Source organism: Balaenoptera musculus, chromosome 13 (genome assembly GCF_009873245.2).
Source record: "Balaenoptera musculus isolate JJ_BM4_2016_0621 chromosome 13, mBalMus1.pri.v3, whole genome shotgun sequence".
NCBI classification, from domain to species: domain Eukaryota; kingdom Metazoa; phylum Chordata; class Mammalia; order Artiodactyla; family Balaenopteridae; genus Balaenoptera; species Balaenoptera musculus.
In genome coordinates, this window is record NC_045797.1 from 30,967,557 (window position 1) to 30,987,634 (window position 20,078).

The following is a 20,078-nucleotide window of genomic DNA, read 5'->3' on the forward strand; positions in this document are numbered from 1 at the left end:
AATTTATTGCTAGAATGGTAGGATTTTTTGCTAAAAAAAAAATTTTTTTTTTTTTTTACTTTTGTGCAGCAAATTTGTATTACGAAAAACAGCTGTTTATGAATGTGTGTAATGTGGCATCTTTCCTAAACTCTGATCTGTTTCACTTTACAAACTGTTGGAAGAGTCCACTGTCACCCGAACTCACAGGTCTGAAAATGCATTTCTTGTTATCCCCCCCCCCACACACACACATCCCCCTTTCACTCCCAGTACAAGGTTCCCCTCTCCTCTTTTCAGTTTCTATCAGTGGTGTTGCCATTCAAGCCCAGATGACTGAAATTTAAAGTTTTCTTTGGATCTGCCTAGCAAGACAGAATAGAGTCAGTCATTTCCTAAGCAGCATTAATGCTTTCTTTGAAGTTTCTCCTGTTTTCTTGACATTCTCTCTGTTCTCATCACTGTCACCATAATATATACTGACCCTGTCGGCTCATGCCTGTACTGGTGGACTGGCCTCAGTCTGTCCAGCACACCCTCACTATGAGAGTAATCTTATAAAATACCACCCTATCATGTCCCTATTCAGTAAACCTCATGGCTTGCCAGTGGTCCCATATATTCTGGTTTCATCCTCCCCACCTTATTTCCCTTTATTCTCTGACAAGGAGACCTCTGCCCTGTCCTCTTGGCTCCTCTATTCCTTGCAACAAAGCATTCTGTTGCCTTTCTCCAAGTCCGTCTTTGCTCAGACTGTTTTCTTACCTGGAATGTCTTTTTCTCTGCTTTTGCCCTGACTGACTAAATTTTTTCCTGCCTTCAAGGACCAGCTCAGCTCCTGCCTCTTCTGTAAAGGCCTTCATAAGGCTTCAGCCTCATCAGTCTTTTCTCAACTTAGGGTCCGAACCATTCATTTGATTACTTAAGCAATAAATTGCCTTACATTGCTGTTTACATGTATATGTGTATGTGTATGTGTTTGTGTGTCTTCTCAAAGATTTTTTTCCCCTGGGGATTTTTCCAGCTTCAGAAGGAGCAGAAGCTTAAAGGACCTGGAAACAGACACATGATCTATAGATCACAGTAAAAGTAGAGATGTATTTGTTATCTTGTCATTCATTTCTTTTAGATTGGAAACCAGCTAGTACCTCCAACAAAAGAATAATAAGTAAATTCATGAAATTTGAGTTTGGGTTATAATTATCAAGAATAATCATGTGTCTAGCTGATAGTATGAAAGAAGGAGGCCAGAACTTCCTAGGTACCAGAAGATGAATTTGTTAAGTTCCACACTGAGAACTTGAGTCCCTGTTGTGCAGGGCACAGAATGTGAACTTAAAGTATCTTTGTTACAATTCAAAAACTTTGTTATTTTCTTGGAGATATTTAAAATTTTAGGAAAATTAGAGCTTTCCTTTCTGAGAGGGGAGGAAAAGGGCTAATTGTACTGTCTGACTTTTATGAGAAATAAAAATTTTTAAAAGACAATTTTGGTAATAGAGAAATTATGCTTCTTAGCTAATGTAATAACTCTTTGGGTATTATTAAATAAGTTCATATATGTTTATCTTAGGGTATATGTTGGAACCAGACCCTGACAAAAGGCCAGATATTTACCAGGTCTCCTACTTCTCATTTAAACTACTCAAGAAAGAATGCCCAATTCCAAATGTACAGGTATGTGAAAGGTGCTTTTTAGGGGAAATAAACATGATTGAATTGTCATTTAGCATTCCTGGGGTATTAATCAGCTGTTTAAATGAATAAGGTGTCCCTTGCTTTATCTAGTAGGGGGCATTCAAACAAAGCTAACTATGAAGGAGTTGCTATAAAGGGAATCCAATTTTCCCATAGAATTTAATTATGAAACTGAGGCAATTTTACACACACACACACACACACACACACACACACACACACACACACACAAACACCCTGGGGATTGAGTTGAACACTTTGGGTAAAGATTGACCAACTTTACCTTGTCAGCTGTCCTAGTTCCCTGAGAGCCAACGTGCCTGTTGTATTTACCGAGAGGAGGTTGGGCAGGCCGCTTCCCTAAGGCAAGGCCCTGGACTTGCCCCTGTGCCTAGTGGAACATAAGCCCCTTGTCCCTTTCCTCCTTTGCTGTAGCAGACCTTTCTTGATTTTGCTTCTGTTGCTGGCCAGTCTGGAACTCACACTCCTTTTCTTCTACCCTCCCCACATATGTCAGGCCATCAGAATGTTTTCTACACGTAGTCATCCTAAACTCTACAGACAGTTTTCAGAGTACGGTGCTTGCAAACACCCTTCTTGTAGTCTTGGCATATTTTTCATGTCATAGTATGATTCAACTTTCTTGAATATTTTACTAATGGATGATGTAGTAAAAAATTTCTAATCGCACATTGTCTTACTAGTTTCTCCAGTAATGAACTTCTGATGTCACTACTGGAGCTCGAGGGTGCTGATAAATAACCCTTCTCTTTCACTCGCACATTTGGAATCAGATGTGGGAATCGTTCAGATGGAGCTCGGCATATTGGCTTTATTACTAATAAGACTGAGTCAGGGAATGTGGCTTGACCAGTCAGGCTCCCTAACATTAGCTGCACATGACTGGTTCCTGAGGGACAGGCTCGTCCATAGAGGAGGGGGGGCGAGGGCAAACCAGACCAGCTAACTTTTCTCTCCCAGTCTTATCAGTCGAGTAAGTTCCCCCTTTCTGTTGGGAGAGGAATGCTTGGAGGGTGGGAGAGAAGCTAGGAGAAATTTTCTAGCCGAAATCCACACCACCCCCCCCACCTGAAAACATGAAGGAAATGGAGGTGCCTCCTAAAAGCCACTTTCATTATTAGTGTTCCATGGTTCGGGTTTCCCAGATTAAAACGAAGGATTCTGTGCAGTAACCTAACACAACGTGATCCCTTTTGCTGTCCCACTTTCCCATTCATGAAGTTAAATAACGTGAAATAGGATCAGAAGCATTCAGGTTGGTAACTCGTTTTTTAAAAAGTAAGCTTCACCAGTCTCAAGCCGTTCGGCACTTGCTCAGTGGTGGTCAGCCGTTGTCTCGTGGCTCCCTAACCACAGGAGGCGCTGTTGGACGGAGGGTGCAGCATCCAAGCCCGAGGAGCTCCGCCTGCCTTGTGGGCTGAGCGGCGCCTCACGTGCTGGGAAGAGGGGCTGGCTCAGCAACCACACACACCGCGGCTGTGGGTTTCTCCCAGCGTCCTCACTGAAGGCTAGATGCACCCTGGCTTGGCCCACTAGTCAGCACCAACTTCTCTAAGATCTAGCTGAGAGCTTAAGTATAGCTTACAGACCTCTTTTCATTCCTTTCATAACATCGCTTCTAAGCTGTGCTGTAGGAGGGAGAGGGAGCTGATATCCAGCCCCAGTGCTCTTGGCTGGCCCAGAAGGTTGAGAATGACAGGGGCGGAGTGTGCTGTACTCGGGCTGCTCTGTCCCCTTCTCAGATCCTTTGCCTCCCTGACTGGGGCTGAGTCCGGTGGGATATACTTAGGTTAACTCCTTCCCTTCCCAGACCGGAGATCAGGGTCTGAAAGCCACTCCGGAAGACCCTAATGTGTATTTCCATTGGCCCAATCATGCTGGTTATTCTTTTTCAAAGAAACCTGTGGGGTGAGTTTTGGAAAGTGGGCAAAATGGGAGAAGAGAGTCAAAAGGTACAAACCTCTAGGTATAAAATAAATAAGTCATGGGGATGTAAGGTACAGCATGGTGACTCTACTTAGTAATACTGTATTGCATATTTGAAGGTTGCTGAGAGAGTAGATCTTAAAAGTTCTCATCACAAGAAAAAAAATTCTGTAACTGCGTATGGTGATAGATGTTAACTAGACTGATTGTGGTGATCATTTTGCAATATTTACAAATATCAAGTCAATTGTACGCCTGAAACTAATATAATGTATGTCAGTTACATCTCAATTATTTAAAAAATCTGTGGTGTCCTATTAAAATTTTCTTTCAATTCTATAGAACTCTCCCATTCCTGCAAAGCTCCCTGAACCAGTGAAAGCCAGTGAGGCAGCTGCAAAAAAGACCCAGCCAAAGGCCAGGTAAGAAATGCCTTAGTGAGCACGTGTCCTACTCCAGTTGCTGCAGTAGCAGGGGAGGGCGCCTTATGATTCTTGATTCTTACGCTGCCATGGCCAGAGGCTGCACAGAACAGGAAAGGAAGCTCTGTCTCCCCCAGGCAGAAACTGTTCTTTCGGAGTGCAAGTTGGAATATAGTAAGATACAGTGATCTACATCTGAAAGAGAATCGAGAACCCCACAGCTACTCCCTTTGCTTGGGAATAGGTGCAGGGCCTTCAGAGGTGCGGTGACAGCAGACCTTAAGTGTTGCTAGTACAATATTGCTAAACATGTGTCCTGGCCTTTGCATAGTCTAGTCCACCACATTAATCTCCAGGAAATCTTACTTTCTGTGGCTCCAGCCACATTAGGAAAGTACAGGTCAAAGCACTGAGTCCATGAACAGCAAAAGAGCCTATGGATCTTAGGTAATCACATTCTAGATAACGGAGGTTCTTCCAAGTAGCAGATCAAGAAGCTAGGGTTTTATTTGGGGAAATGCCCCTGTGCGAGAAAATAGAGTGGGTGCCGAGGAAGCTGGGAGAGCCATCAGAAAGCGCGGAAGTCTCACCCAGAGCAGGGAGGAGAATGTTGGCTCCAAGTGACCTGGACTGCCTGCCACACAAGGTAAGGAAGGTGCATTGTCCAGGAGTCCTGTCTTTTAGGAACGGGCCTGCCTTAATATCCTTGTGGCTGGGACATCATGGCTGAGAGCAGCCTCTGGGAAGCGTGGCCTCGGGGCACACAGGGCAGTGGATTTCCGGAGCACAGTAGCTGGGCCACTTGGTCTTTTACACCCTGGTAGTCGAAGGTCTGCAAGGCACATCCTCACGGCTGCCATGCCTTCCAAATGGCAAATTCTCAGGGTAGTCCCAGAGTGGTTTATACCCTACTTTTCTACCACACTCCCATGGCAAGGAAGCCTTAGTGCAAACTGTATCAACAAAGCACCCTACATGGGAATATATGAATTTTAATAGAATAGTAAAATAACTTCTGTTTTAGAAAATTCTTGAATATTTATAGAATGCCTGTTGTGTGTCTGTTCCAGATGTGGCTCTAAAGTAATAAGACTTTGGTTTTTAACAAACTTAGCAAACTACGTCCATGATGTTACTTTGCAGTCTGTTTATATCTTAGTAAGTCTGCCATGCTCACCTCTAGGAATTGCTTTTGGAGCTGATTTAATTAGCTTAATCTCTTGGGCTTATGGCCATCTTGTACTAGGCCCAGATTCGGTATGTATAGAGGCTAAGCAAAGATCCATTCCCACAAAGCATACACATTTATAAAAATTATAATACCTGCTGACGTTTGAGTGGTACTGTGTTGTGTAAAATGGAGAAAATAATACCTACATCATGAGGCAGATGTGAACATCAAACACTCCTGTGACTGTGAAACTTATATAAACTCTATGGTGCCCAAACTGTTAGTTTTTATGGACCTCAATAATGCTGCAAGAATATACAGACCTTACAGCCAAGAGATTTGGATCTAAGCTGTCCTATATATAATTTGCAGTGATTTCATTTGCGTGATTACATTTGCTCCCCAGTCCTGAGAGGTGGGTTTTTCTTTCAAACTCCTTTTTTTTTTTTTTTTTTTTGGCCCTGTCACGCGTCTTGTGGGATCTTAGTTCCCCGACCAGGGATTGAACCCTCGCCCTCTGTGAAAGTGCAGAGTCCTAACCACTGGATCACCAGGGAATTGTCCTCAAACTCTATTTTTAAAGTAGCCACTATTCATTGAGGCATCACATATACCAGATACCATACTAGGTACTTTACATAAATAGGATGACCTTTTTCCCCCCCTTAAAAACAAATCTGTGAGGTTGTTGCTGTTCTCACTTCACAGATGAGGAAACAGAGACTCAGAATTATAAATCAGCTGCTCAGGGTAGTTAGTCAGTATGTGATTAGCAGAGGAACCAGAACTCCAGCATCCTCACTCTTTCTACTCTGCACGTTAACTGGTTTGCCCAGGATCACACAGACAGGGCAACTCAGAGCCAGATCTCCTGGCTTCAAGATCTGTATTTTCTTAAAACATACTGAGGTCCATACAAACTAACATTTTGAGCACGCTTCAGTTTATAAAGTGGTTTTACGGTTATTGATACATTTGATGTTCACATCTGCCTCATAAAGTAGGGATTATTGTCTCCATTTTATACATGAGGGACCCCAGGCTAAAAGAGGTTCAGTGGCATGCCTATTATCACAGTTAGTTAGTGGGGAGCTAGAGTTCAAGTACGGTTTTCTTTGACTCCAAATCCCATTGATTCTACAAATGTTACCCTTAGGAGACCAGTGTGGAAGTTCTTGGCATTTGGTTTCCTACAGAAGTCTGTTTACCTCCCTCACCCTTGGCTTGATCTTTCTTACCCCTTTCTCCTCTTTCCCAGCATCTGTCCTGTTTTCCTTCCCACCTCCCTTCCCCAGGTCACACAGCCTCTCCAATGTGATAGCTTTTATATTACCAGTTTTCCACCCAGCATGAGAGCAGGATGCCAGTGAAAAGCCTCAGGGTCCAGAATGGCTTGCTTTGGAGACATGTCATGAGGAAGGACATGGGGCCAGCTGCTCTGCTTCCTATTTTGCATTTTATGGAGGCTGTGCCAGATATATTTTGGAAATATTCACGAAGCTTGTTTATTTTGGCCTTCACCTCAGCTATTAGTCCCTAAAGTGTATTTTCAAAGGATAGCCACTCTGATCTAAGTTAGATGGTAGCCAGCTGCCTGCACTGCTCCAAATCAAGGGACGCTACCACCTGGGCTGTAGCACCATCACAAGGAGCAAGCAGACTACACTCTGTACTCATTTGGATTAGATGTGACTATGAGTTCTAGAAAGTGCAAATGACAGTGGCTTATATAAGATAGATTTTTTTTTTTTTTCGTCTCAAGTAAACAACATCTGGAGGCAAGTAATCCAGGGTTGATATGGAGTTCTGTTCCACAAAGCCCTCAGGTACCCAGGCTGCTTTAAGCTCATCACTCCACCATCCCTATGGTTGTGGCCGTGCCCTCATGGACCGATATGGCAGCATCCCTCTTCCAAGCAGCAGGATCAAGGAATTGCCAAAGAAGAAGAGAGACAAAGAGCATGCACAGAGTTTCTTAAGGTTTCTAGAAACTGCTACATAACAATCTGTGTATATCCCACGTAGGCCAGAACTTAGACGCATGGCCATACCTGATTACAAGTGAGACTGGGCAATGTGATTTTTACTCTGGGTGACCCTATGTCCAGCTAAAAATTGTTATTACCATGAAAAAGTCAAATATGTGTATTGGAGGAAATAGAGTTCCTGTCACATTCCCCAAATCCTTTATCTTGAGTTAGTTACTTATTCCTTCTAGTTGTGTTATTGGATTAACTCATTTGATGCTTCTTATTATAGAGAGACCATTTTGACAGCTAGTTCTAATCAAGTTTGAGTCCCTCTACATCTGAAAACCACCTGCTTTAAACACCTCTTTGCATTATCATCAAAGTATATTCTAGGAAATCCTAAGAAGTATTAGGCCAAATGGTCCCAAGATCAAAAAAGTTTGAGAAACATTGCATTCTATATAATGCTCTCTTTGAGGTTTTCCTTGCACGTTCACACGTGAAAAGTTTTTCTAGAAAGGAATCTGCTATTTTGATATTTTGATCAGTGTGTTAAAACTTATTTGCCCACCTTTTTTTTTTGATAACATCTAGTAACACGTAACATCCTGTGGAATACCCTTTGGGAAATGTTGATTAAGTCGATCTGGAAGGTTTGGATGAATGTGGAGGTGAAAGCTTATCCATCATCTACTCTGTCTACCCCCTCTTCATTTTCTCACCCTTTAACAGGCAGCTTTTTTTTTCCCCTTTTCTTTTTCTAGACTGACAGATCCCATTCCCACCACAGAGACTTCAATTGCACCCCGCCAGAGGCCTAAAGCTGGGCAGACTCAGCCCAACCCAGGAATCCTTCCCATCCAGCCAGCCCTGACACCTCGAAAGAGGGCCACAGTTCAGCCCCCACCTCAGGCCACAGGTCAGTAACTAGGTTGGTTTGAAACTTGGTATGCCTCTTTGTCATCCTGGACCGTAGAGAAGTCTTGGAAAGCCTGGTTTTTCCTGGAATGGAATCTAGAGACACGTAAAGATTAATGGTTTTGCTCGAGGAACTAGAGATGAGCTGCCATTGAAGTTGTACAGGTAATGGCTGGCCAAAAGGAAGGCCTCTCGTTGAATTCTCCAGTGGATCTCCAAGGCCACTGAAGCCTGTTGTCTCTATTTTTTCTAGTCTTGGCCCTGATTTTACGGCGTGGTCCATTCGTCCCCTGCCTCCCTCTCTATTTCATATCCTTCTCTTTGCATTTAAAAAAAAAAAATCTTTTTGGACCCAGAGGAATTATTTCTTTAATGCTCTGTCTCTTGAAGTATCTGTCACCTCTTCATGTTTTGTTTTTCCGTTTCTAATGAGCGGACTGAGTTTCCTTTCGTAAAGAGGATTGATCCAAATTATCAAGTAACTGAACACAGCCCTCACTCCCCCTACCAGAAAGCTGCTTTTGGTGAATTTGGTGGTCATTTACTTACAATCAGGCATCCAGACTGGGGTTGTGTAACATACATGTAAACCATCAAAGAATGCTTTTGTCCCGCAGTGTGCCACAAATGCAAAGATTGTGTTTATGTACAGTAGCGTCAAAGTCCAGTTGAATATGTAGATCCTCAGGGTGCTGACTAAAGGAGTCATTGACTAAATGGGATGGTGAACAAGGGAGGACTTTTTGAAGGAGACAAGCATTGAACACTGTTATTGGGCCATGTTTTGAAAAATATGAAGCACGTAGTATGACAAGAAGAAGGAAGGGCCTTCCAGGTGCAAGGACAGTGAGAAGCCCATGGATCTTGGGATTATCTGTCCACTGATCACCCCCTCTTTATTGCTTTGGCAAGAAAGAAAGCCACGTTCGTTTGGAAGAGTTTTGAGCCCTTATATGGAGTTTATTCTCCTTGCAGGATCCAGCAATCAGCCTGGCCTTTTAGCCAGCGTTCCTCAACCAAAACCCCAGCCTCCACCCAGCCAACCCCTACCGCAGCCTCAGCCCAAGCAGCCCCAGGCTCCGCCCACCCCACCGCAGCCGGCTTCCACGCCGGCCCAGGGTCTGCCCGCCCAGGCCCAGGCCACAGCCCAGCACCAGCAGCAGCTCTTCCTCCAGCAGCAGCAGCAGCAGCAGCAGCAGGTGGCACCGCCTCCTGCACAGCAGCCAGCGGGCACATTCTACCAGCAGCAGCAGCAGGCCCAGGCTCAGCAGGTAAGGCGGTGAATCTGACCCTCGCTTGGCATATGTGGGTCATCCCTGTGAGAAGGTCCACTACGTGCAGGTGTCTTCCTTGGGAAGCCCTGGGAAGACAGAGAGCCATGACCCGGCACGGCGTTGTACTCACAGATGGCAGACACTAAACCTGACCCAGTGGAGCCCTCACTGCACCACTCGCACCCTCCCCCGCTTCTTCTCAGGCCACGGGGAATTCTGCACCTCACCAGGGAACCTCAGCAAGGAAGCTGGTTTTTAAGGACTCTTTTTTGATTTTTTTTTTTTTTCTGACATGACACCATCATCAAGTTGAAGCAGAAAAACAATTATTTCTTATTATCATCAAATATCCAGTAGTGTTTAACTCTTTCTGGTGTGTCATAATTTAAATTGCTTTGTATACAAAGCACATTTTTTTGCTCTGAATATATTCATTTTATACTGATCCATATATCTTTTAAGTCCCCCTTTTATCCATAGGTGCCTTCCTCCTCTTCTTTTCCCCTTTGCCACTTTTTTTTTTTTTTTTTTAAAGAAACTGGGTCGTTTGTCCTGTAGCATTTCCCTCATTCTGGATTTGGTTGATTGCATCCCTGTGGTGGTGTTTAATATGTTCCACCACCCCCTGTGTAAACGGGTAGTTTCTTGAGGCCTCTCAATATTTGATTCAGGTTGATAGTCCTTTGTTCTTCCAGTTGCATCACATCAGGAGACATACAGTAGTCTCAATATCACAAGACATACAGTAGTCTCACCTTGTCTGCGGGGGATACGTTCCAAGACCCCCAGTGGATGTCTGAAACCACAGCTAGTACCGGACCCTATATATACCATGTTTTTTCCTATACATACATACCTATGGTAAAGTTTAATTTATAAATTAGGCACAGTAAGAGAGTAACAACAATAGCTAATAATAAAATACATCAGTTATAGCAATATACTGTAATAAAACTTATGTGAATGTAGTGTCTCTCACAAAATATTCTTGGGATGATGTGAGATGATAAAATGCGTACTTGATGAGACGAAGTAAGGTGAATGACGTGAGCATTGTGACATAGCGTTAGGCTACTGTTGACCTTCTAACCGTATGTCGGAAGGAGGATCATCTGCTTCTTGGGATCCAGAATCATGGAGCCATGACAGTGTCAATGGTTGGATGTCAGGAGCAGATGATGTCGATGGTTGGGGATCCCAGCCAGGATGAAATGGGACGGTGCAAGGTTTCATCACGCTGCTCAGAACAACATGCGATTTAAAACTTACGAATTGTTTATTTCTGGACTTTTCCATTTAATATTTTCATATCACTGTTCACCACGGGTAACTGAAACTGCAGAAAGCGAAACTGTGGATAAAGTCTGGTTGTCCTCTCTTTTATTAATATTAAGATCAATCTGTGGGTTTGGTGCTGTCTATCTGATCCAGTCACTTAATATTCCCCTTCAGTTTGTTTCCTAAGTCCATTAATTCATTAGGGGTGGCAAAGCGGTGATATTCTAGCATTCCATCTTCATTTAGGGGCTGGATTTTTCTGTAAAGAACTCGGGGTCGAACTTGCGCCCCTTGCATTCGAAGCGCGGAGTCTTAACCACTAGACCACCAGGAAAGTCCCCTGTAAAGAACTTTTTCAGCAAGTATTTGATTACCCTGAGGTACTGTTTGTACAGAAAAGGCAGAAATAATGCATGACTCTTTCCCTGTGTCTACCAGTTTTCAGAATAATGAGTTTGTTCATAGTACCATCCAGAAGTGAACAATGAAGATTTTGTTTTGTTCTTAGTATCATTATGAGTTCATGCATCTTAATATATTTGATATGTTTCCATACATTGCTGTTAAAAAAATTTGTCCCAGTTGTCTCAGTTTTGGCCAGTGGAAGTCTCTTCAGATTGGCTCCTGGGTCCTTTGGCTGTGACTCCAGTAGCCTTTAATGTGTCCTTGCTATTTGGTGTAACAAGCTGTTCCAGGATCATTCTGCCCTTGACCTGGAATCAGCCATTTCTCTAAGGAGCTGTTTCCCTTTAATGGAAATGGTATTTAGAGACCGCAGTCTTGCTACTAGGGATACCCATTTGCTAATGGGTTGGTTATTATTTTTAGGCCTTTTCAGTGAATAGTTAGGACATATATATATATATATATTTTTTTTTTTAATAGAATATACACCATGAATTCAAATTTATATTTCTAAAGCAGATTTGTAATTATAGTATTTTGTTTAACTTCTTGGATTTTATATTTGTATCTTTCTCATCTGGAAATCTTGATTCCTAACAACATTAACATAATTCTTAATTGATTTATAGTTTCAAGATAACAATACCACTATGATTACCGAAAACGGTTTAAGATTTCTTTGCCATTCTTACACCTAGAATGTTTAGCACATTATTTTCTAGGAGTTTGGCTATTAATTTGATACACAGGTTTATTTGCTTTGTTTTGCTGTTTAGTTATTGCTTTTTAAATTTCGGTTTAATTTTGTTTTGTGAAAATGTAAAACATTTACATAATTTCAAAGTTAAATCTGCAAAATTCTATTCCCTCCATCCCAAATGTAGAGGTATCCTTCCTTCCTATTTACAACTTGAGAGTGTTCCCTTTAAAGGATATATAGCATAGTTTATTCCAATCAGTCCCCTGTTGACAGACATTTGGTTGTTTCTAGCATTTTGCTATTATAAGTAGGCAGCTATTTATTGACATCTGCCTTTTTTGCTAACCCTTTAACTTTGCCCCAGTAGGCAAACAATATCCTCCCAGTTAACTTCATAACTAAGTAACAGTATTTGGGATTTCAAAGACAAGATCTTGACCTTTGTTCATCAGTAGGCCCTTTCGTCAGCTGTGTTTTTGTGCCTTACACAGAGTCCTGAGCAGTGAGGAGTAGAGAAGTATTCCTGTCTTCAGGAAGTTTATAAAAGAATATAACGTGAAACCATGCTACCAGTATAAGATAAAATATCATTAAGTGGTAGAGTATATTGAATATTTTGAATGTTTAAAGATGAGAGTTTAATAAAGAGAGCTATTGGGAAATGATTTTCAGAAAGGCTTGAGAGGACTTAACAACTGGGCTAACATTTAGGTTATTCTCTTTCGTGTCATCATTGCTTCATCCTGTTCATGTAGGGAAGAATCTTAATCCTGGTTACTTCCAAATCCCTTTATGAGAGGGATAACTTCTGTGATTAGCAGATCATTTATTAGCTTCTGTTACACTTCAGCATGTGGAGTCACAAGATGTACAGTCAGATGGATGCCCACAGGCCAGGCACAGAAACCCCTCGGAAGCCAGTCTGCATTGCAGGAGGCAGACAGTGCGGTGACTAGAGCCTGGCAGTGTAAGGTGCTGCTGTGTTTATGTAATGCCCTGAGGTTCCCCTCGTGAGTTTTCAGGCCAAGGTAAAAGACGCCTACCTGCCCTTGCCTTAGGCTTCAGCACCGGTCTTAGTTGTTACTGAGACATTCATCCTTTGTGGAATATGGTTCTGAGACAGGCTTTTATTCACCTCCTCATTCCTTGCCACTTTCTCCTGCTCAGTTTCAGGCAGTGCACCCTGCAACCCAGCAACCAGCGATCGCTCAGTTCCCCGTGGTAGCCCAAGGAAGCTCTCAACAGCAGCTGATACAGAACTTCTACCAGCAGCAGCAGCAGCTGGCCACAACCCTGCATCAACAACAACAGCTGCTGACTCAGCAGGCTGCCTTGCAGCAGAAGACCGCAGTGGTAGCCCTACAGCAGGCCCAGGCACAGCCAGCCGCCGCCCCCCAGCCAGCCCCTGCCCAGGAGCCAGCGGTGAGAATCAACCAGAAGAGGAGCACGCAGTGAGGGCTAGGGAAAGGGTGGGAGAGGGGCAGCAGCAGCTGGCGTGGCACGGCTGCTCCCCACCCTGGAGGTTGAGATATTTGACCTTTTCCCGATACATCCAGGAAGAGGATGAGGTATACTATAGAAGCTTAAGGTTTTAGAGGAGTGATTCTAGGTTGCTGATGGACAAGTGAACTTGTTTACAAGACACAAATAGACTCACAGCCATAGAAAACAAACTTATGGTTACCGGAGGGGAAGGGAGGGGGGAGGCATGCATTAGGAGTATGGGATTAATAGACGATGAACTTTCTTATTTCTCACTCTAATATTAGGCTAGCAGAAAGAGCTGTTCATTGTCTCTGTCAGTGCCAGTGTCGAGCAGTCAAAGCCCTAGGTAGGGTTAGAGCTAATCCCTTTCCCTTCTTCAGGGGGCAGTTTGACCACTGTGGCCTTCCCAGTCTCGGGAGGTTCGTGTAGGCCTCCGCCTGTACCCTGAGTCCTGACAGTCTTGTGTTTATTCTTTGTCTTGGATGATATTACTGGCCACCTTAAGTAAGTCTACTATGCAGCACCCTTCCAGGGCCCGCTTGCTGAGACCGTTTGCCGCGGCCTGATCCCCCTCTGGGCACCAGAGCATCTGACTGTTGTTTGAGCCATCTTGTCAGTTTAGAAATTCGGCATGTTCATTTCTAGACACTGGCTGAGTATAGAATCAAGACCTCTACATGCTCTTCTGATTGACCTCTACAGGTACATCCTCAGGCACATCATACTTTGAGTGCTTTTAATGAGTACTCACAGAGTGACAGTAATAGAAAATTTTATAATGATAGAAAAAGGCATTTTACATACCCAGCTGACAGAGTATCACAGCTACTCTCTTATTCCCAGGGAAGCCCAACCACTAGAAGAACGAAGGAAAAGTAAGAAACTATCTTTCTGAGGATTGATTTCTAATAGAGTTTTGTCGCTCATCTTAAACCAGAAAACCTACATCCCTTCAAAAGGAAGCAGTGCCGTAAATAGATTGTCTTCTTTAAGTCTCAGCTAAATGTGTGTTCAGTGTCTTTACACCTTCGTTTCTGGAACAGCTTGGTCTTCCTGCAGGCATGTGGTAGACAGCTACTCTCTGTATTTTTAACAAGCGACAAAGTTCCTCTTGTTAATGGAAAAAGAGTTTTTAAAAGATTATTGTATCATGTAGCTAGTTGAAATCTTATTTTGTCCAGTCCTCATTTAATGGAATTACAAACTGAGGCCCAGGCTAGAGAGGGATCACCCAAGACACACAGACTGATAGCACCAGAGCTGGGGCATGAACTGAAGAATCCTAGTCTGTGTTCAAGGATAATAGCAATGCTCATTCAGGGTGAGGGCGCGATCATCTACCACTGACTATACACTTCTTATGGGGTCCCCCTCTGCTGACCCTGGAGAGAAGTATCCACTTCCTTGGGAATGAACTGTGATCCTTCTCCATGTTCCTTGAATGAAAAAATACTTTGAGCACTTTGTTCAGGTGTAGGTGGTTGAGGGCACAGAGAAGGAACGAGAACGGAACGTGCTTCAGCCAGGAGCCAGAGAACCTCCCAGCTTTGACCCTTCCCATTCTCCCATGACCCTTTGTAGGACTTACCTAGAGAAGCAAGTAAATGAATATAAAGTATACCCTGCAGCCATCTCACAGCAATAATCTGCAAAGGGAGGATGGCCATATCCCACAGATGTTCATTGCAGTCTTAATAATAGCCATAAGCATGGAAGAAACCTAACTTGTTCCAACAACTCAACCGTGCAGCCATTAAAAATCACGGTTATACGGACTTCCCTGGTGGTCCAGTGGTTAACAATCCGCCTTCCAATGAAGGGGACGTGGGTTCAATCCCTGGTCGGGGAACTAAGATCCCACATGCCGCAGGGCAACTAACCCTGCGTGCCACAACTGCTGAGCCCGCACACCACAACTAGAGAGCCCATGAGCTCTGGAGCCCACACGCCATAACTAGAGAGCCTGCGTGCCGCAACTACTGAGCCCACGTGCCCTGGAGCCCACGCGCCACAACTAGAGAGAAGCCCGCACACTACAACTAGAGAGAAACCTGCACGCCGCAACGACGAGCCGGCGCACCGCAACGAAAAATCCCGCATGCCGCAACTAAGACCTGGCACAGCCAAAAATAAATAAATAAATAAATATTAAAAGAAAACAAAAACAATCAACTATATTTCAATAAAAATAAATTAATTAATTTTAAAAAATCATGGTCATAAAATTCTGTACAATAGTATGGAAAGTCTCATGAGGTAGTGTTAGAGGAGAGATGAGATTATGGACGAGTATGTACTTGAAATAGACTTAAATATAAGATACCAGAAAGATAAGAACAGTTGTATTAGAGTAGTGGAATGGAAGTCCGGGTGGTTTTTCTCCCCTAGTCTCTATCCTTACATTTCTTGATGTTATTATACACCTTTTATAGTTATATATTTTGTTTTTTAAAAAAATCTTGGGCAAGATAGACATCTGAGTCTACCTTGCTTCTCCTCCCCCTGTGGTCTGTTTCTCCCTCCTCCCCCTTCCCAATCCCATTTTTGGATGAGGAGGCATCATGGTGCAGAAAAGAGTCCTGGGCGATAGTCAAGAGACATGGATTCTGCCCTCAATTGACCCTGTGACCTTGAGCAAGCACTTAGCCTTAGGGGGCCTTGGTCTGGTCTCTTCTAAAACGAGGGAGTTGGAATCTGTGTTCTCTAAGGTCTTTTTTGACTCTTCATTCTGAGATTCTGATTGGAAATAAAACTGCTTGACAGTTTTGTGGGTTGTTGTGGGGAGTGGCTGAATGGGTGGCAGCCAGTTTGAATTGGTAACTGTGATAAAACAAGGTGTCCTCATGATGGAAGCATCTGTTCTTCGGTGTGCTGCATACAGAGAGTAGGCAAAAGGAAGGGAAAATGTTCTCCAGGTAGTCTGGACTCTTCAAAATAAAGGGCCTCAACAGTTAAGTACGCTTTTCAGTGTAGTGAATGTCTTAAACTCCAAGAAATAAGCAAATCTAGTTCTGTCCTTAAAGCCCTTCTCACCCCTGTGGGTACCGGCTTTAGGCTGGCTGTTGCAGATGCACTTCTGGACCCCTGAGGAAGTTGTGGAGCTGGAACTCTGGTCTTCTTCACAGAGCACTTTGCTTCTCACTCAGAGATGCAGTCAGCTGCTTTACCCTTTGACTTTAACTTGATCGGAATTAGAACCTTATATTGTATCATTCATTCAATTGGTGAGTGGTTGTGTACTCTCACATGTATGTAGCCTGCCTCAATAAAATTAAAGTCTGAGTCAATGTAAGTACAGAAACTCCCAGGCTGTCAGCATCCTGACCCAAGTAGCTGGACACTCTAGTTTCCTGAATCTCTCCAGGGCCTACCTTTGAAGACACAGAATGTGAGAACCAATTTGCAGCATGGAGGGGCAGCTCCAGTCTGAGATGAAGGACTGGAGGGAAGGGATAGTTCAATACCTGAGGCATTTAATATTCTAAGTTCCTTTATTTCTGGATTGACAGTTAAGAAAAGGGTTAGGTGGCCTTCTTAATATTAATTTTTGTTCATTTTCTTGACATAGAACTTTGTTGATCAAGACTTATGCTTAAAGGCTCACTATGTGGCCACAAGGATGTTCCCACCAGTTTGTCTTTCTGTGGTGACAGTGTGTCCTGCCTTCCTTCTGAAAAAGACCTATATGTCAAGAGGCCTCGTATTATTAGATCAATCATCATCAAGGGCTTTTACATTTTTTTCTTCTTTCTTACTGTATTCTCTACATGGTTCTTTGGTGCCATTTCCAAAATGAAGATTGGAACAGGATAATCCCACTGCTCCAATACTGTACATTTTCTCAGGCGTTGCCACAGAAACAGAATCCTGTTAAGACCCATCCTATCAATGAAATAGAGTGTTAACAACAAAAGCAAAAAAGTGCTGCCGTTTATTAATCACAGTGAAATTCTGTCTCATTTAACTGGTAGTCTGAGCTCTGTCAGAAAGGGATCTCTTAGCAGAAATCATTTAGCTCAAATGTGTTTTAGCTAGAGGTGTGCCTTCATTGGCTTGTGACCGTGCCAGTAGAATGCTTAAAGGCTGCCCTTTGTAGGCATTCTGAATGAGTTCCTAAAGCAGAAGGTGGTCATTTAGGAAACTTTCTAGATCTTTAAAGCCAGGAATAGCTTCTGCAGTCTTTGATCTGGGTCGAGTTACATATGGTTACCCTGTATATTATTGCCAATGAAGATTGAAATTTATATAGAAGTACCAGGTAAGTACCATGCTGGTATCAGTCTCAAGGCTGCAGCTCAGATTGTCAAAGCCTAGTTTTTTTCTTTCTGGGTGTTCTTGATAAACTGAGCCATTTGAGCCATATGTTAGCTCTCACATGGCATTTTTTGTTATACTTGTCTGCTTATTTGTTTTTCCTTTCCCTTTTTTTTTTTTTTTTTTTTTTAATGCTTTCGTCTCTCTTCCTAGCAGATTCAAGCCCCCATAAGACAACAGCCAAAGGTTCAGACAACCCCACCTCCTACCATCCAGGGGCAGAAACTCGGATCTCTCACTCCTCCATCATCCCCCAAGGCCCAGCGTGCTGGGCACAGGCGGATTCTCAGCGACGTGACCCACAGCGCAGTCTTTGGGGTCCCTGCCAGCAAATCAACCCAGCTGCTCCAAGCAGCTGCAGCTGAGGCCAGTCTCAATAAGTCCAAGTATGTACTGCTTTTGTGGGCAAGGGCTGCGGGGGAACATTGCTGTGTGATTTTTGCATATGTATGTAGTTGTGTGTAGATGTATATGTAGGGGTGAGTGTCTGTGTTTAATGAGAAACTGAATTTTCCTGTAGTGCATAGATCAGACTGATCTTAAGAAATAAGTTCCTACTTGCCTCACAGTTTCCAATCTGTCTTCCATCCCATACTGTATCATGTGTTTTCTAAATTCTTGATCTGATCAAATCTCTCCATGCTGATAACATTTCATTGGCTCCCCATTGCCTGTGGGATAATATCTGAACTGACTGGTTAACAGACCAAGGACTATTATATCACATTGGCGGAACTGCCACTCTCCTCCTGGTCCACTTAGGAAATGCTTATTTATTCATCAAGATCCATGTTGGAGGTTATATTTTCTTTGACCCTTCCTCTGGCATCATATATAATTTTGTATGAACCCTTTTTTGAGCATGTATTACACTGTGTTATCATTATTTATTTGTATGTTAGCTGACCTAGCCTGCAAGTTCATCCACAGCAAGCACCGTGGCTTAATCAACCTTTGTAAATCCGGTGACAGGCCCTGTGCCTGACATCAAGTAGATTGCAGTGAGTGTTTGTTGCGTAAATGCAGTGTCAGGCTCTCAACTTTCTTGGAACCATATACGAAAGTCAAAAATCTTTAAATTAAGTCATTAGCTAAACGCAAAGGTCATCAAGAGAGACTTTAGAAGAAAATTAGGTGATAACACCCAGGAGCTCAAGATGGTGGTAAATGTCTTTATTGATCTTTAACTGTGATGGTGTCCACTGATGCTGGGTCCTGACAGATGTGAGGCAGCCGGAATAGGCGTCAGCCCGTCTGGAGCTGTTGTGAATGTTACAGTGGTCACCACAGGATGCACGAGCCTAAGAACAGGTGGCTTTGGGATCCTGAACTGAAAGAACTTGCAGATGAGACCAAAAATCTAAGCAAGAGGTTAAAGATGTAGTGGGAGATAGTGAATCACAAAAGAAAGGGAGATGTTTGTTTCACACAGGGGAAAGCGCATCTGTGGAAACTGTTCCATTGTTACGGGAAGCCCTTTCAGAAACATACTGTGGAAAATAATGGTTTGACTTATAAAATAATTTGCTCTTGAAACAAAGAGAAGATAGGTTGACCCTTTTCAACCTTTATATGTCTTTTTATTTCGTGGGGGTGGGAACCTACCTAGGTCTGCAACCACCACTCCTTCAGGCTCCCCTCGGGCCTCCCAGCAAAACGTTTATAATCCTTCAGAAGGTTCTACATGGAATCCCTTTGATGACGACAATTTCTCCAAACTCACAGCTGAAGAACTGCTGAACAAGGACTTTGCCAAGCTTGGGGAAGGTGAGTAATTGGTGTCTTTTTGTGATTAACTCTAGAGGGGTACGCATGTGAAAATGTAGGCTTAGGTCTTTCTTTCCTTCAAAGACTTGATTTTGAAGTATATGCACAAATCAGCTTGCATTTTTACTAGGGCACCGAAGTCTCTTCATCCTCAGGAAATCCTGGTCTGTTGTGGGTGGCAGCAAGGAGAGTGGGAAACTTCTAGGAAAGATTGGGTAGCATAGATCAGGATGATAGTGTCAAGCTCGTTCACTCCTTGGAGGAATGTGATGGTACCTTGTCCGAAGTGGGTTTATTATCCCAGAAAGTCGTAGCTGCTTACCCATGAGAGTGTGCCCTCATGTAGACACTGAATCTTCATGATCAGAATTCTCTATTACTGTTGACTGACCCTGGAGCAGAGATCAAATAAATAGAAGGTACCATTTCCACCCTCAAATCCACAGTCTAATTTGGAAGGCAGGATACCCACTCACAGACACACATACACTTTGGAAAACAACAGCACACACCCTGGGAAAATTCTACAGTATGATACAGTTCAAAAAAAGTACCTCAGTGTAGACAAAAGCACAGGGTAAAGGAATGATCAGAACGGAGTGAATGATACGAACTTTGACCAAACATTTTAGCTTTATAATTTTATAGACATCTTTTTAAAATCCATACACTTCTTGCCTTTTTTTTTTCTTCATAGGGCATAGGATTTAACTTTCTTTGACATTTATTGTCAGTTCGTTTCATTGTTAT

The 20,078-nt window shown here is 43.1% G+C and overlaps 1 protein-coding gene across 12 annotated transcripts in view; it reads left to right on the forward strand.

The window, feature by feature from the left end:
- The window catches only part of AAK1 (AP2 associated kinase 1), a 167,723-nt gene that overhangs the window by 101,360 nt on the left and 46,285 nt on the right, over positions 1 to 20,078 (forward strand). For 9 of the 12 annotated variants that reach the window (XM_036873744.1, XM_036873746.1, XM_036873745.1 and 6 more), the window contains exons 9-15: positions 1,553 to 1,656; positions 3,967 to 4,046; positions 7,952 to 8,106; positions 9,081 to 9,376; positions 12,930 to 13,184; positions 17,715 to 17,947; positions 19,153 to 19,328. In XM_036873744.1, coding sequence (XP_036729639.1) covers positions 1,553 to 1,656; positions 3,967 to 4,046; positions 7,952 to 8,106; positions 9,081 to 9,376; positions 12,930 to 13,184; positions 17,715 to 17,947; positions 19,153 to 19,328 — 1,299 coding nt within the window. The remainder of the gene's footprint in view (positions 1 to 1,552; positions 1,657 to 3,966; positions 4,047 to 7,951; positions 8,107 to 9,080; positions 9,377 to 12,929; positions 13,185 to 17,714; positions 17,948 to 19,152; positions 19,329 to 20,078) is intronic. The other 3 variants (XM_036873743.1, XM_036873753.1, XM_036873754.1) reach the window with 2 other exon arrangements.